The sequence below is a fragment of the Octodon degus genome, unplaced genomic scaffold (assembly GCF_000260255.1).
Source record: "Octodon degus isolate 3935 unplaced genomic scaffold, OctDeg1.0 scaffold00165, whole genome shotgun sequence".
Taxonomy (NCBI): domain Eukaryota; kingdom Metazoa; phylum Chordata; class Mammalia; order Rodentia; family Octodontidae; genus Octodon; species Octodon degus.
In genome coordinates, this window is record NW_004524741.1 from 6,052,986 (window position 1) to 6,072,073 (window position 19,088).

Genomic DNA, 19,088 nt, shown 5'->3' on the forward strand with positions numbered 1-19,088 from the left:
ACATGATTATCTCCATTGACGCAGAAAAGGCTTTTGACAAAGTCCAACACTCATTCATGTTCAAAGTCCTACAGAAAATTGGAATAGATGGTCTCTACTTCAATCTCGTAAAAGCCATTTATGAAAACCCCACAGCTAACATAATCCTAAATGGGGAAAAACTGAAATATTTAGAACTTTTAAATAAAAGTAATTTCATAGATCAAAGACAACGGGAAATAACCCCCTTCAGGCTCTCAGCAGAGTCAGTGCTAACTATAGAAAATAGAACAATATAAGCAAGCAAGCAAACAACATACGAATGCCATTCACTTACACTGTGATCTAAAGAAACATATTGTGAAAGAGAGCAACATAAATTTTCCACTGGGGTAAAAGAAAAACTTTAATTCAACTTAATCGAGTGCATTTCAGAGCAAAAAGTGGTTCATTACTAAGATGGCACTCAGACCCAGAAGAGGTTTAGAGAGCTCCACCCAGCAATGTGAGCCATGAATTTTATAGGCAGGTTCAGAAGCAAAGTAGATAGGTCATCTGATTGGCTGCATCAAGACATTTGGACCTCTGATGTGCTTAGTCATTTCCCTTGTTTGGAAATGATATGGTCAGTTGGCTGCCTGTGATTGGCTGAAGCTCCTCTGTTTATGATTGGCTGAAACCAGCTATTTCTTAGAAAAAAATATACTACTAGTTAAGCTTTTGGGTGTTTACTTCCTAAATTAGGTTGAGGTTTTTTAGTTAGGAAGTGAAGGTACAGAGACAGCTTCAGGCTAATGGCTTCATGAATATTAGCTTCAGGCTAATGACCTCCTGTATATTTAATTCAACAGTGGGGATTTATTATTCAAAAGGTAATTATTAAGTATTTACGGAGGTATTATTACTCAGCTATCAATGACAGAAATTAGTTTTACTGTCAAATTTACTTTTAATAAACTCCAGACATTAGTGTCTTTAAAACCTTAATGTGCACACAAAACCTTTTGGGGAACATATTAAAACGGCAGCTCTGATTCAGAAGGTCTTGGGTGGGGCCTGAGGTGCTTACCATGCTACCAGGTAAAAACTTGCTGCTAATCAGCAGATTACAATATCAGAATCCAGCCTCAACACATTGGATGCATTTTTAGAATGTAAAATAAAATCAATAAGTTTTGCCTCTTTTGTTAGCAAAAAACTTCTACTGGGAAGATTTAATGCATATTTTGGAGTGTTCATCCATTCATTTATGGGGTTATTTCAGTTAAACTACATGATTGTGAATTGTATTTGGTCATTATGTACATGAGGTGATTGATACATGGGTACAATGAATTTCTAAATTTTAAAAAAATTACAGTAAAAGGCACACTGACAACAGTCTTCCTGAAAACAGTCCCACTCATTTGAGTACATTAGTATATTTACCCCATTATTCTTGACACTTTCTGAAGCAGTACTGAAAGTCCTTTTTCATGAAAGTCTTTAGAAAGTATGACCCAGAAACTGGTGAATGCTGTTGGTGAGTGCTACGCAATGGAAAGTCAGCCTTGTTAAAACATTGTGAAGGACCCAGGGAAATAGCTCTGTAGAATAAGCACTTGCCTGGCAAGTGCAGAGTCCTGAGTTCAATCCCCGGTACCGGAAAAAAAAAAAAGTCCAGGGAGATGGTTCAGTAGACTAAGCACTTCCCTGGCAAGAGCAAGGGTCTGAGTTCAATCCCTGGTTCCGCAAAAAAAAAAAAAGGCATTGGTAAAACATTGTGGTTTGCCATTTTGTTTAATCTAGTCCTGAAAATATTAGCCTGAGCCATCAGGAAAGGGGAAAGAATACAAGAAAAGATGAACAAAAGTTTTATTTGCAGATGATGTGATCTGCTTGCAAAATTCAAAAAGTGCCACCAAAAGATTCCTAGAATTAATAAGTAAATTCAGCAATGTATCAGCATACAAAATCAACACTTAAAAATTAATAGCATTTTTGTACATTACTAGTGAACTCACCAGGAAAGAACTTAGGGGTGTAGACACCAGGGAGAAGGTGGCGAAATCAGTAACATTTCTGCTGAAAAGAAGAAAAATGTGACTTGGATCAGCAGAATCCTATACAGTTAGAGGCAGCAGAGAAAAAGTGAGCCACTGCTTCCCAGGGATCCCCAGGGTGGGAGCAATCATGACTCCCTCGAATGCCAGTGAGCCTGTCTGCCAAACCCACCATTGCACCCAGGGAGGATAGTCGGTGTTCTTAACTCAAGATCACAGGCTCAAGCACACTCTTCAGTAATGCCTACAACCTGGCGGAGAGAGGCCCTGAGCCCAAGCTAACTCCACTTTTGCAGTGGAGTGAACATAGGAGTAACTGGACTGTGATCACTCAGACTCTATAGTCAAGAAGTGACTTGGTACTCACATATGAATTGATTTACTGGTATATCTAGTTGGCATTTTCAGCAGACATTTTATTGGTCCAAATTTTGTATATCTCCTGGGTTATTTAGTAATGTGGGGTGATCTGCCTTTATGGCTTCATGTATATGCTAGGTTGTAACACTGGTAGAATGGTGCTTTCTTCTTTAAACTTATTTTTAAATTTTATTTTAAGAGGGAGACTATGCAATATTTACATGTGTGCATCTGGTTTATTTCGCTTATGAGTATATCTTCAAGTAGCATCCACTTGAATATGAAGGCTTCGAGTATATCATTCTTTATAGTTGAGTAATACTACATTGCATAAAAATACCACATCTCTTCCAGGGTTTTGGGATAATTTCTGAGGGGACTTGACTGACCATGTCAGATACAAAAGTTACATTTTTTTTTATTATGTAGGTCTTGCTTTATTTTGGTCTTAACCATCCAGCAGAAAAGTATATAAGCGAGGTATGAAAAATGAATCCATGTTAATATGCTGAGCTATAGAAGGCTCAAGTCATCAGATTAGGACTTTGCCAGTCCTGTGGATAACCCACTACTATTGTGGAATACTGGACTGTACTGGAATATTTTGCTGAATTCATGTACCTACAATATTTGGATGGCAATGGAATACCCATCTCTGACAAAACTGAACAAAAAAAGGTGCTATAAATGAAGGACAATTTTATACCTGTATATACAAAATACTTAGGATAGATATATAGCTACTTTCTCTTAATACAATAAGAATAAAGATCTGTACTAATAGTGTCTGGACATGATATCATGTCTGAATCTTGTGCTATGAATGACTACTACAAAGAAAACAATATGCAATGTATTAATTGTTGTAAGTCTCCTACCAACCTGTTTTGAAGCTGTCACATTGCATTTTTTTCTCAATAAAATTAATAAAAAGAGAGAAAGAAATAATGCCAACCAGACAATAGAAAGTAAGAGCATTTCAGGCTGAATAAATATCATATGCCAGAAAAAATAAATTTTATTTTAAAGAGTAGAAAGAAGAACAAAAGCAAAAACAAATAGTAAACCAAGGACAGAAATAGAGCATCATGAAACAATACATATGGTACAGAATTTCCAAACAAGAATAAAAAATTAACAATGGATGTTATATTACATATTTTTATTGTCAAATCTCTTTCTCAGATATAGGTATGCAAGATTGGTCAAATAATTAAACATTAACGCTTGCTTTCAATAAACCTTAATTTTCTTCTTGTCCTTTTTACTTTTTTATTTTTCAGGTTATATTAAAGAGAGAATAATAATAATTGATAAGACATTAGAAATGGTACACATTTAGCAGAGCAAGATGAGAGGTGTTCAGTCATGTTTTTTGTATTGTACATTGCTGTCTTTGATGTAGTTGCTCACAACACAGATATTAGCATACAGGGTGGTGCTGACTTAACAGATGTCCAGGTTCCCCCCATCAAGAGAATAGACAAATGGGGAAGAGGAACTATCAAGACTATGATATAGACATGTTTAAAAAATATAGATGCTGTTATAAAGTGAGCCAATTCTTGTGGCAGCTTGTATGGACAGACATAAAATCACTCAAAATAAAAAAAAAAATAGCTAATACTAGAACTGCCCACACAGAACTAAAAGTTACTCATGGGGAAGCAGCATCCTACTAAAATGTGTCATGAACCACCTAACCACACATTTGTCTCACTTCTATAGTGCCCTTCTAACAGTAATCTCCTAAAAATGAAAGGAGGGGGGACTCACATAATTAAAAAAAGATATGCCCCTTAGTTAAGGGAAATAAGGAAATAGAACATTTCTGATGCGCCCAACTTCCCTGAGGTAGAGCAAAAGGTCACTAAAATTTATAGCAAGGACACTTAATACACTCATGGAAAATTTCAGGGAAAGAGGTTAAACTCTGGATAAGCTAACCAATACAGTTAAAAACCTAAACGACAGATTCAATAAAGAAAGAGATTCCTCTAAAATATGTCAAACAGTATAGAATTTATACATTCCAGAAATGACCAGGGTGAGGACAGAGACTTGAAGACAAAGTAGTGAAGTATGATAGAGCTCAAGGAAGCCAAAAAGAAAATAAGGGACAAGGCCACCCAAGAGCTACTAAGTGGCAGGAAAATCTAATATATGGCTAATGAGAGTTAGAGAAAATCTAGAAGACAGAACATATGGGTTCACCAACATGCTTGCAGAAATTATCTAAGAAAAATTTTCCTAATATAAGATTTGGCAGTATAAATAAGTGATACTTATAGAACAGTAGATACCAAATAATTATGAAGAAAGGAGAAGTTCACCAATGCATATCCCCATTAAATTTGCAGACATACAGCAGAACACCTACAATTTTAAAGCCAGCCAGAGTGCTAAACCAGCTCTAGAAAAAAATACTCATGAATATTCTTGACAGAAATATAGTACTAAAGGCACCTCAAAACACATAGGACATTAGTGAGGTCTGTGGATAAACAATAAAAATCAACAGGAAAAGTGAAGCAAATGATATACCAAGAGATAAAGAACACAATGATTGGGCTGGGGAGATAGCTTGGCAGAATAAGGGCCTGTCTGGTAAGCCCAAGGTTCTGAGTTTGGTAGTGCATGCTGTGCAGGCCCTGGAGCCCCAGGTGCACCATGCTGGCCCTGGAACCAGGCGTTGTGGTACATGCCTGTATTCTCAACACTAGGGAGACTGAGGCAGAAGGATCATTATGAGTCTTAACTATGTAGTGCAGTGAGACTCTGTATCAAATGAAAAGGAGACAATTACAGTAAATAACCAATATATCTCAGTAATATCTATCAACGTTAACAGCCTTAACTGGCCAATCAAAAGACACAAAATGACAAACTGGGTCAAAAGGCAGAATACAACAATCTGTTGCATTCAAGGAGTTCATCTATTCCAAAAAGATACTCTTAGACCTGAAATTAAATGATGAAAAATAACATTCCATGCACCAGGAACCTGAAATCAAGCAGGTCTAATATCAGATAGGGTAAACTTAAAGTTAAAATGGATTAGAAGAGGAACACTCTATATTAGTGAAGGGAACAATCCAATGAGAAGACATAACACTGACAAACATATATGCATCTGAAATTAATATTGCTGAAATTAAAAGATGAAATAAATATTGACACAATCACAGTAGGGACTTATAACACCCAATTTTCTCAAAGAAACAAAAAGCTAAAAAGAAATTTCAGAGCTGAACCATACTGTTGAACACATGAACTTAATAGTTATTTACAGTGTAGTCAATCCATCTCCAACTCAACAAAACCCTTGGGTACATGTTGAAAGCAGCTTTAAGAGGAAATTCTTTCCTACAGCACATGATACTTTTTCCAAAGTAAATCACATATTGGTTTACAAAGCCTGCTTAAGTAAATACAAAATTACTGAAATTACCTCCTACATTCTATGTAACTACTGTGCAACAAAAGTCAAAATGAATGACAAAAAAAAATTTGGAAAAGTCAAAATATCCTGGAAAATTAACAATAAACTTCTCAACAACCAATAGGTCAAAGAAGAAATCACAAGAGAAATTTTTAAAATTTCTGGAAGTTAATAACAATGACCGTACAACTCAACAAAACCCTTGGGTACATGTTGAAAGCAGCTTTAAGAGGAAATTCATTGCATTTGTAGCACATTTAAGAAAGGAGAGTAAGCCCAAATAAATGACCTAATAAGAAATTTAAAAAAAATGTATTTGATTGTTATAGGGTTTCACTGTGCAGCTTGAACTCATAGTGATCCTCCTGTTTTTCAGCCTCCCCAGTGCTGGATTACAGGCATGTGCTACCACACCGGGTCTCTGTGGCCAAATCAGCATGTCTGAAGATGGGCTGACAAGGCATATGGTGCTAGGGATCAAACCCAGGTGGCTGAGCTTGCCTAAGTAGGTGCTTAGTCCACTGAGTGATCTCGCTGGTCTTAGTACAGGGATTTCTTAAAGGGCTGAAATTAGAAATTCCACATAACCCAGTTATCCCTTGGTATGTCTTTGCCTAAGTCCTCAAGTCATCCTACTACAGTGATAATTGCATACTAATGGTTATAGCAGCACAATTCATAATAGCTAAATCCTGGAAGCAGCCTGTAAACCCATCAACAGATAACTGGATAAACAAAATGTGGTATGTATATATAATGAAATACTATTCTTCTGTGAACAATGACAATTTGAGGCATTTGTAGGAAAGTAGGTACACCTGGAAAACACAACGTTGAATTAAATAAAGCAGAGATTCAAGTTTAAATTCTGCATGGTGTCCTTCATCTGAGTGAGGCAGAGATCAAAGTGAATGAAAAAAACAGAAAGAAAGGGACAAGTGGACAAATTCCACACAATAGGGAAATGCTACAGTGAACAATGAGAGGGTAGAGGGAAGAGAAGAGGAAATGAGAAGACTATGTTCCATGCACAAGAACCTAAAAACCCTAATAAGTGTAAATATTATAAGGCATACATGTGTAAAGACGTAGTGTTGATGGGTACAAAAGTGGTAGTGGGAGAAAGAAGAACAAGGAAGGGAAGGGGATTTTACCAAGTTGCAGCATACACATGTAGTCACTCCCTGAGATGACCATGAACTGTGTGAATCACTAACATGTATTCTCAGTTACTCTCCTGTCATTGTTGGGACAAATACCCGACACTCAATATGAAGGAGGGAAAGGTTTATTTAGCTCACAGTTAGTGGAGGTTTCAGTCCATACTCAGCTGGCTCCAAGGCAGAGCAGCACATGGCAGAGGGCAGCAGTTCATGGTGGCCCAAAAGAACAGAGAGCAAAATGGAGGAGCAGCAGCAACAGCAATGGCTACAGAAAGCTCTGTCTCTCTTAAGTTGCATTTAGGCTATCAGCCCCAGGCTGAGGGAAGTACTCATACCCATATCCCAGCAGTACTCACACCCATAATCCCAGTAGTACCCATATCTGGAATCCCAGTGGATCATGAATAAATCACAAACTGTAGAACTCCACCTCATGACTTACATGAAGCTTTAGGGTGGCAACTAGACACAAACCATAACAATGTACTAATAAAATAAAATAAACAAGAAAAAAAGAATTTAAGATAGCAATACCATTTACATAATCATCAACAAAAACTGAATACTTTGGAACTAACCTAACCAAAAAAGTGAAAGACCTCTACAATAAAAATTACACTACTCTCAAAAAGGAAGTTGAAGAGGATATCAGTAAATGGAAAGACATTCCATGTTCCTTGATAGGCAGAACAAATATAGTTGATAGGGCTAGAATTAATGTATAGATATAAAACAATTGCAATCAAAATGCCAGCAATATTATTCATAAATCTAGAGAAAATAATTAAAAAATTCATATAAAAAGCAAGAAGAGTCAGAATAGCATAGACAATTCTCAGTAACAGTAGAAAAGCAGTAGGCACCACAGCCCCAGATTTGAAATTATTACAAAGCTGCAGTGATAAAACAGCATGTTGCTGGAACAAAACTGAAATACAGATCGGTGGAGCAGAGTAAAGGAAGTAGGAACATTCAGCTACTTAGGTTTTGACAGAGGACCAAGAACGTGCACTGGAGGAAAGACAACCACTGTAATAAATGGTGCTGGGAAAACAGAATAACCACATGCACAAGATTGAGTCTAGACTTATGTCTTATATTGTGCTAAACTTAAATGAAAATGAATCAAAGACTTAAATGTGAAGAGATAAACAATATGCTGTAAGACAAAAAAATAGTTATAAGTCCTGAAGACACAGGTATGGGCAAGAACCTCCTATACAGAGCCACAATGGTGCAAGAAGTAATAGAAAGAATAAACAAGTGGGATTGTCTTAAATTAAAAAGCTTCTGCACATGAAAGATGTTGTGGTTTATATGTGGATGTCCCCCAAAGTGTCCTATGCTCTAGGCCGGCCTTCTGTGTGGATGAGTGGATCCTGAGTGAGTGACACTAGAGCTGGATTAGTCATTGATTAGTTTAGCACAGATCTGGGTGTGAATGAAAAGGACAGACCACGCTGAGTGCATGTGGCACCAACCTTTAGGCTTGTGGCCTGGATGGACTAAAGGGAAAGAAAAAGGAAGGATCACTGCTTCACACCTGCCTTTCCATGGCTCTTTCTCCTCTGCCTGCCCCTCCACCAAATAACCTCACCTTGGAGCCAGATGAAATTGAACTGAAACCTCTACAAACTGTGAGCCAAAATAAGCATTTCTTTTTTTGAGGGACTCATGTGTTTTGTACCAATAATGAGAAAGAAACTATGATGAAAGGAAGCAACTGATAGAGTTAAAGGACAATTTACAAAATCATAAAGTTTTTTTCTGAGCTATTCTTTAGACAGAGCACTAGAGTATTCTGAGCTATTCTTTTAGACAGAGCTCTTAGTAGTAGACTAAGAGCACTTTAGACAGAACATCTAGATTATATAAAGAACTCAACAATTAGATTCTACCCAAATAAGAGAATCAGTAAGAAAATGGGTATCTAAAATGAGTAGGCATTTTTCAGAAGAAAAAGTGTCAATGGACAATAAATACATGAAAAATAATTCAACACCACTTGTCATTAGAGAAATGCAAATTAAAACAAAACTGAGTTAGCATATTACTGCAGACCACCATCAAGAAAGCAAATAATAATGAATGCTGACCAGGCTGCTGCAAAAAAATAACTCTTCTATGTTGCTGGTAGGAATGTAAACTAGTACAACCTCTGCAGAGACCAGTATGGAGATTTTTTCAGAAAACCAGAAAATAGATACTCCATTTGACCCAGGTATTCTCTGTCTAGAAATCTTCCCATAAAAGTTAAAGTCCTCATATTAGTCTGGTACATGGACACACATTTGTAGCAGCACAATTTATAGTAGTTAAATCTTGGACACACCCTGTGTGACCACCAACCAATAGATACAGATGGTGTAGTGTTTGTACATAATAGTGTACAGCACTGCCTTAAAGAAGATAAACTTGAAGCATTAGTGGGTAAATGGATGCACTTTGAGATCATAAGCATTCAGAAGTTTAACCCATAATATAAATAAAAGTAAAATAAAGGATAGATAATGGGAAGTAGAGAAATCTTTTTCAAGTGGAAGAAGAACAAAAGTGGAGGGGTAGGAAAGGAAAAAAAATTGATTTTAGAAAAGAGAATCAAAGAAAAGTGGATATAGAGCTTTCTCCAATGGGAAGAGAATTAAGTGTTGGAGGGAACTAGAAGGGATAGGAGGTGAAGGGACAAAAACTAAGGTGTGTCATATGCCAGTACAGACTCCCCATGATAAATGTAATTATTGTGTACTGTTCATGTGTACTAATAAAATACATAATAAAAAAACAGATAAAAGCAAAACAAAACCATTATGGTCTTTCCTTGTCTACCTTATTCTCTGTATGTGTCGCCAAGTTACTTGTGGATCTTCCCCAAAGTCAAGGTGACCATGGAAGGTAAACTTTTTGAATCAGTCCTGGACAGTGAGGCAACGAGGCCATTGTAACTAAAAGCAAGGGTGAGAGCCTCCTGAACTGCTGCAGAAAGTGGCAAGAACGCTGGAGCAAGTGTACTTGAAAGAAGGGAATGTATTTTGAACAGGGCTAATAGTTTCTTTCACTCTAATACATTTTTAAAACTTTAAACATTTATTTTATGAAGTGTATTTTTTTGATCATACAACATGATTCATATCTGTGGACTCTATCAACCACAGATCAAAACCACTCAGAACCCCGGCATTGCAGGCCATGCCAGCCACACATGCAGGGCACGCTGAGCCAGTGACCAAGACTGGGCATGGTGGTGTGTGCCTGTAATCCCAGCTCTGGGAAGGCTGAAACGGGAGAATCACTGGGAGTCTGAGCTGCATAGTGAGTGAGACTCTGTGCCAAATACATTACTTAAAGAAAACTCAGAAAATTGTGTCTGCACTGAACATATAAAGGCATTTTCTTTCCATTGGTTCCACTAGTAATGCAGTTAATGATTTATGTATTATTTAATTAGTGTTAGGTATTGTGGATAATTTAGAGGTGATTTAAAGAACACAAGAAGTTATGTGCATGTTATAGGCAAATATTGCATAGTTTTATATGAAGGACTTGAAAACCCATAGATTTTTATTTTTATGAGGTTTTTCTGGAATTGCCAAACCCCAAATAAACAAACAACCAAGGGACAACTGTACTTGTTTAGTTAAATTTAGCAGCAAATCACAAATTGCATGCTACGCTTAATATGCATGGCATGACAGTTCAAAATTAGTTTGGAACTTTCATTAGGACACAAAGGCTAGGATATCTGTAAAGAACATTTTAATGAAGTTCAACCAGTATCTTTTAGCTTTTTACTTTTAAAAATTGCACTTTAATTAGGCACAGGAATGAATAAAGAAAAAGGAGGCAGAAGTAATTTTCCATATGTAGAAGGAGTCCCCAGGATTACATATTATGTAATGGTGATATTTTGCAAAATAATTTTCCCTTAGTTTGTGTCTCATAATTTTCAACTGAATAATTTGAAAGAGCAAAAAGCTATAGCTGTCTCCTCCTCCTCCTGCCAGCAGCCCAGAACTGCTCTGCCCAAATGCAGCCTGACTAGGGAGCTCTGTTGGGGATGTTTCTCATGGATCCAGACGTTTGAATGCTCAGTTGGCCAAATTACTGTCCTTCTAAAAGCTGTCAAAATATGTTTTGTGCAAAGAATTGATGCTTAAACTTGACTCTTGATACTCAGGAGGTTAGCCTATCCCAGTTGCTTGAAATGAAGCTCAAATTTTTACTTCTAAGTGTAAAGACAGTAAACATGTAGCTTTGACCTCAATTAAAATGGTAAGGAACTTCTTTATACTATATATTTTCTCCAAAATATTTTGAGACAATCACTTGGTATGGTATATACAGGCTAAATGGACTGTGAATTCTCTTAAGGTGGATTCAGGGAATGTTTGAAAATAAAGATGAGTATTTGAAGATGAAGAAATAGAAAACTTAAAGCAAATAGATTGATTTTCTAAAAAATCTCTCTGAAAAATTGTTTTCTTGGCTTGTGTTCTGAGACTCAATTTCTTTCCTTAGTATTGTTTGAATTATCCTGTGGTTAAAAAAAAGTTAGTTCATGCTATCTTGTATCAAGCCTCAGGATAATGGCTAAATGTTTAAACCATAGGTTATTATATACTTAACATTAGAATACAAAATATTGTTTTGATTATAAAATCCATATTTTCTCAGATGTTTCAAGGTCTATAGATGGTATTGTCCTCATTTTTATTATTAAAACAGTGGATATATCTAGCTTATATTAAAAATAAATATTAAAATTACACTATCTGGAAAGAAACATGATGATGCTTTATGAAAAAAATGATGCATTTTTTGATTCAGTACATACAATATATACTGAACAGCAACTCTGACTGATGCAACTCAGGCTGGATGATGATGCTTGGAGCTTGGTGGTACTGACAGGCTCTATAACAGCAATGAGTGTGGAGGGTGTCAGCAGGGACCGAGGTGTGTGTGTGTGTGTGTGTGTGTGTGTGTGTGTGTGTGTTCCCGCTAAGGTACTGCACTGTGTAGTGCAAAGTCAGAGAAGGCTTTCCTAAGGAAGGGTGCTTGCTGCAGGAAAAGTAAAAATTGTCCAAGTGAAAGGAAAGCACATCTGAGGCAGTACAATAATTTTCACACTGATAATGTTTGAATTGTTGATTACCCAAATGTATGCAAAATCATCCTAGCTGGTATTCTAGTTGCTTAATTTAATCAATTTGGTAGTTATTATGATGAATATGTTGGGGACATTTCAAAGCCTGTATATCAGTTCTCCCATGGATATTAAGATGGATATAGTGGATGACGAATGTGTGGAGAACAAAAGATGAAGCAAAGGAAAAGAGGGAGGGAAAGAGAATAAGAAAGGGAAGAAAAAAGGCAAGGCAAAGGAAAAATAAAGGGTACATGGCTCTGCTCATGAAAGCAACATCTGGATATTTTAGAAAATTTTATGAAGGGAGGAAATGTGAAGTTTTTAGAGACACAATTATCTGAACCATGATCTGGTCTTGTTCATTGTAGCCCAAGTCAAACCCTTTACTATAGAGTAGAAATGAAACCATGGATGACCTAGGGCATTATTTTAGCAAAGAGATGACAAGTTGTAGAAATATCCTCCATGTGTATGATTTCCTACAGTGGACTACTGTTTCAAGTCTAAGAAAATGCTATTCTAATCATTAGAACTGAAGAAGTAAATTATGCTAAAGGAAAGATATTTTAGTATGCTTTTTTCTTTGGGTAAGAAGCATTGGGGGTAGGTGCTAACAAAGGTAAACTTGCTTTGCCTGCCAGAGGCTTTCCAATTTTGAATCGGAGGAAAATCTTCGAGGGAAGCAATACCGAGAAAAAGATATATGACAGAATTTTTAGGAGCCAGGAAACAAGTGAAGCAGGTGCGTACTGCACGGAAAGAAACCAGCCATGCTGGGATGGAGTTGAGGACAGCTAAGCAAAGATAAATGGGGAAATAGTTGAACTGATTGTGTAATTGACTGGTTCAGGGTGTGTCATGGGAGTGTGATATTGGGTACCTTCTTCAATTCCTCACCTCTTTGTCTCTGGCTCTTGTTCTCTACTCTGCTTCCCGTCTTTCCTTTTACCACAATGTTTCTACCAGTATGCTGTGAACTGAAGCCTCTGGAATCATGAGCCAAACAAACTGCTCCTCTTTTAAACTGTGGGTGTCAAGTTTTCTGCCCCAGAAATAAAAAACCTCATAAACATCTATCAATGAATCCAAGTGTGATGTACCATAGATCCAACATTTTTTTAGTCTACATCCAATTTGATAAATTGTATTATAATTATAAGTGCTCTGAATGGGGGTTTTGTTGTTGCTAAAAATATGATTTCACTTCTGCAAATAACTCTGGAACAAAGGATTCACTTATGAAGCACAATAGCAGAGAGGATAGCAGGATATGACCTGGGGAATTTCTCAAAGGTTAGGTAGAGCTTCACCTTTCCATGGATTTTTTTCATGGGGCTATACATAAAGCACCAGTTGATCTCAGACAACATTCTTGTCACATGGAATTATGGGCCAGCATCCACGCAGTAGACAAATATGATACCATTAGTGAAGACATAGGTAGTGGACATCATGAAATTATAATTTCAGATGAAGACATAGTGGAAATATTTATGCATTGTCTTATAAATTCCATTTATCAAAGACCCTATGCAAGTGAGGAAGAAAAGCTCATCTTTAATTTAAAGTTTCAGTTCTGTAGTTAAAAATGGTATAAGTGCAAGTTTGGAGCTTCTTCCAGGTTAGCTACTATCAGTATCAGGAAATATGGCTTATATTCCTACATGGACTCTTGCAGTCCCCCAAAGAGGTTTCCTCCCCCATTTGTTACTTACCTTAGCCTGTCAGAGCTAAGAGATACTTAGGGAGTATTATTGAAAATCAATGAATAGAAATTCTTAGTATTTGCAGGCCTCATTTTCTCTGTGTTTAATTATGTTCTTTAGTAAATTGGAAGTTAAGTACCACCTTAGTGAAATACAGTTGAATAGCTAGGGCGATTTGGTATCTTTTGTTTCCCCCAACCATTCTGAATAGTAGCAGGCAGAAAATGTTAGTACTGAGATAAGCTGTCTACAGATGTGGAAATGGGGTTGGAAAAGGCACTAAGATGAAAAGCATTGAGGTGTGTTTGTAAGAGCTTGACAAATAGCTAATTTGGGAAACCTGAAAAAAAAATCTTTGAGGAGTTAAAATTAGATAATGTAGATTTATATTCACCCAGGTGTGTGACCAATTCAGCAACGTTCTGTGGGTGGAAAAATAGAGGGGATAAAGTGGAAAGACACAAATAAGTCATACTTGGGAGTTGAGAAAGTGAAAACAGTGAACAATTTTGGCCTGGTTTGAGTCCAGCAAATGTTTTGGAATTGAACTGTAAGTAAAAGCAGTTTACGTTGTGAGAAAAGAAGGAACATGCTATGTGATTATCATTCTAGCAGGATGTGTTAATACATAGTTGCATTAAAAGATGAGTTGAGATAATCTAACTTTTTAAATCTTCCTTAACTTAATTTATCCTTCAGAGAAAAACATCCTTGATAATCTTTTGTAAACAATTTGACTTCTTGCATATTCATAGAGCTAGTTATGTGTTCTGGAAAATGTGTTACAGCTTTGGCAAAAGAATACATGTAAATACAACTGTTCATTTTTAACTGAACATTTTCTATTGCTTTTTGGAAGTGAAAAGAGAAAACTGAGTTTGGCATGATCATTAATTTAATAGAAATCAGATAAACATTGCTCACCTCATTCTAACAATCAAATATTCATTCTTTAATAAGAAATGAGAATATTTTAAGGTTGTTTGTCAAGAGTAAATTATAGAACTTGCCCTTGACGATTTAATTTTAACTTTTGCCATTTGACCACATGGATAAGCTCTATTATTCAGTATAAGCCAAAGCCTACAATTCACCAACTTACTTCTTAGGGATGGGAATTCAGACATAGTCTGTTTATTTTTGTGGAAGACTGCTACAGAAAATATTTTAAGAAAGAGTGCTTAAATTAATTTGTTTCTAATTATTACCTAGAAAAATTTACATAGATTCACTAAAAGCCTGTTCTAGTGACTCTCCCATTGCTAGGAAAAAATACCTGATACCCACAAGTCAAAGGAAGAAGGTTTTATCTTAGCTCACATTCTATAGGTTGGAGTCTATCGTCCACGAGCATCAGTACGGGGCATCATGGCAGAAGAGAAATGGTCCATGACATGGCATGACATGGCATGCTTTTCCCTTATCACTCCATCCAGGCTACGACCCTGTGGGTGGGTCTTTCTTTATCTGTCCGTCACCCGCATGTAGAACTATACTACCCCAATCAGCAGACTGGTCTAGAATTGCACACCCATGATCCGGTTACTCTCACCCATAGAGCACATGAGGATGTGGAGGGAGGTCCAGATGGAAGGAATGATTTGGAAGAATAAAAAATTGAAGAGTTTTTTTTTTTTTTTTTTTTTTTTCGGAACCGGGGATTGAACTCAGGCCCTTGCGCTTGCCAGGGAAGCGCTTATTCCACTGAGCCATCTCCCCAGCCCAAAATTGAAGAGTTTTAAAAGCTCTAATCTAGGCATAAATGGAGGATAATGCATTGTGATATCTTCTGCACCAATCAAGTCTGGGTTTGAGGAGAACATCCCTTCCTAGTCCTTTGGAATATATTTCTTAGTTTTTCACTCACACCATCACAAAGGGGTGTGGCCAAAGGCAAAGGAGTTGGTATTTAAGATTAAGAATTCTGAGTGTTGAAATTGCAAAATATGACAGTGAAAATCAGTAAGTGCTTGTACAGTTTGGTACCATTGACTGGAGTCATGCTTAGGTGCAAAGAATTTTAGCCTTGTTACTTGGCATGATTAAATTTCAACATAGTGAAAAGAGGCAAATAAGATCTTAATACTATTGCAACCTATTAAAATACTGTTTCCATTTTAAAATACCGAATAAGGAATTAAATTACTTGGTAATTTAATATAGTCAACCTTAGTGAATAACTATATGAAATGAGATGAACATTTATATTACATTTATAAAATAACATAATTAATTATGTGGTTGTGAGAATATAGAGCAACTAAAAGTTGCAATTTGATGAAGGAGTAAATTTTAGCCACTTTGGAAAATAAGTTGATGTCACTAGTATTAAATAAGATAAACATAAATGATGAGTTAATCCAATATGTGGGTAGCCCTTGAGGTCTTTCACATATAAACTTGGTTGTAGAAAATAAGCAAAAGCCAAGCAGACATGAAAATGAATATCCAGCTTCTAGGAAACTGCCAAAAATTCACAAGAAAAGAAACAAAGCCCAAACAAAATCTTGTAGATAAATGCATAATGAAATCTCATACAGCAGTAAAATGAACCAACTATGGTCATTAAATCTCAGGAACACAAAGTTGAGGAATACTGATAAAAAGTAATAGAAACTGTAAGAATCCTTTTATTTGAATAAAGTTTAAAATATTGAAAACTAAAATCTTTTAAAAGGAATTACATACCTTTTATAAGTCTATCTGGGAATTCAAGACAACAATAAAAATTAAATTCTGGGTTACTTCTCAAATGAATGCCATTTGTCCACATGGATATTGCTGCATAGTAGCATACATACTGAAATGCTTTAGTTCTAAAACTCTGGGTGAGTATGTTAGTGTTGTTTCAGTTTTTCAACTTGTAGTACACTATGGACATTTTCTTTTGTTTCTTAATCAGTAAAAACAATGTAAAAATTTTTAAGTGTCAACATCAAAGGAAGGAAAAGAATTACCTTTATAATTATGGACTATGCACTAACAATTTTAGCGCTATAAATAATTTCACACTATGATTTTACCTTGAGTAAAAATTAATCCACAAACAGAAATGAGTATGAAGTGAGCATAAAAATGTTAAATAAGGCTATCTTCTTCTTTGTTTTTGTACAGTGGCATTTGATAAAATAAATTACTTATGAACAAAAGTTGAGCATCTATAGAAGTTTATTTCCAAGGAAACTCCTAGTACCTTCTTTCTGGAATATTTTTTTGTCCAAGTCTTTGGCGCCACATGCCATGCCCACCCTCAGGCTCACTGAGCTAGCCAGCAAGACCTGGGGTGATGGCAGACACCTGTATTTCCAGCACTGGGGAAGCTGATAAGTGAGACCCTGTACCAAATACATAAAAAAAATTAAAAAAAAGAGGAATAATATTTTCTCACAGTTAATGAGAAACATTAATGTAACACCGTAGAGTAGAATTTAAAAAATTCATTAAATGTTAAATATTAGTGTGATAATTTATTATTGTTACTTTGTGTAATATTTTATATTTAAGTTCATTTTAAAATCTTTTCATTTACATTAATAATTCATTCTATGATAGTGAATCTACAACTGGGCCAGGGATATAGCTCAGTGATGCAGTGCCTACCTGGCAAGCACTTAGTTTGATTCCTGGTACAACGCCCCCAAACAAACAAACAAAAAACGAAAAAGAAAATGGAAATAAAGATCAAAACAGAGCCTCTTAAATCTATGATAGTTAGAGTTTTATCATTTTCCCACTGTTCTCATCTTGTCAAAATTTCTTTTTGAGGGCTGGCGGTATAGCTCAGCAGACTAAGTGCTTGCTTAGGTAAAGCACAGTGCCCAGGGTTAGGTCCCTGGCTCTGCAGGCTGCACTGGCCCAGACCCCGGTGCACTGAGCCAGTGAATGGAGTCTGGGTGTGGTGCTGCACACCTGTAATCCAAACATTAGGGAGGCTGAAATCAGGAGGATCACTACAAGTCTGGGCTGCGCAGTGAGAGGGACAACAAAAAAGAAAAAAGCTAAAAAAAGAAAAAAAATTCCTTTCCCTTAAATTTTCAATGCTTATTAATAAGAACATCTGTTAATGGGAAAATGAATGGGAAATGTTTCTTATTCATACAGCTGTTGGGGACTTCAGCCTGTAACATACATAGCAGAACAAAGAATTATGTCTGCCATCGGACGTTCATTGTTTACAATGGAAGACAAAATTTTTAAAACTTACACTGAAAATCAGCTATTTTAAATGTAGAAAGAAGAGTATTACATATTGACTTGAAAAATTTCCCTAAATTAAATAAACTAATACTTGAAAGATTTTGTAATTACTTAAGATAGTTGTAATGCATATAACCATGTTCTTTAGACCAAAAATATTTCATATATAATAACTTCTAGGGCCAGAGAGATAGCTCTATAGAATAAGCACTTGCCTGGCAAGTGCAAGGTCCTGAGTTCAATCCCCAGTACTTCAAAAAAGCCAAAAAAACAAAAACAAAAAAACTTCTAAATTTAGCATGCCAAATGCAACAGTGCTAAGGTATTAAAAAAGGATATATTGATAAAATGACAAATTATTTCAGAACAATGCATTTCTCCTGTTGGGAGAAAAAAATTCTTATAAATAAATTTTGTACAATTTGCAGTCATAAAATGTTTCCTTGTCCAGAAAACATAGTGGTATGGATGGAAGTCAGTACCACCCTGATGATTCGCACAACATAGCTGTTCATGTGAGAAAAGCGCATGGTGGCTACACTTTGTACGGACAAATAGGATCTGCAGAAACTTTTGAAGAATTTCTACATATCTTAAAGAAACTGTAAGTATTTTTAAACATGTTACTACTTTATCTCAGAATAGATTTTATTTTTAAAGAAAAGAAATTAGTTATTTGCAGATAAGTGCTATGTCGTTTTTTATGTGCTGTAGTAGTGATGTAGAGGTGGTAAACCCCTGGCACATGTGCCACAGCTGGCTGTTAATTATAAATTTGGAAGCTCTAAAAGGTTTGCCATCACTATATTAGTGGTAGATTCATGAAAGCTTGGGAACTTTGTTCCAGCATGAACACAGTTTTAAAGAATTCATTATTCATAATATGTCTTAAATATACTGAATATACATGTATATATATTATAATCTAATCTATCTATCTAAACTTTATGGCTATCATTTCAAGTTGTAAGCAAAATATGTGCTATATGATAATATTAGATCAAATTATGCTTGAGATTTCATTAGCTTTTGACTACTGAAGGCTTTTCGTAG

The 19,088-nt window shown here is 36.0% G+C and overlaps 1 protein-coding gene across 1 annotated transcript in view; it reads left to right on the top strand.

The window, feature by feature from the left end:
- The window catches only part of Cnbd1 (cyclic nucleotide binding domain containing 1), a gene marked incomplete at its 3' end in the record, with an annotated part of 439,441 nt that overhangs the window by 70,936 nt on the left and 349,417 nt on the right, over positions 1 to 19,088 (top strand). Inside the window, exon 4 of the mRNA XM_004643105.1 lies at positions 18,487 to 18,639. Coding sequence (XP_004643162.1) covers positions 18,487 to 18,639 — 153 coding nt within the window. The remainder of the gene's footprint in view (positions 1 to 18,486; positions 18,640 to 19,088) is intronic.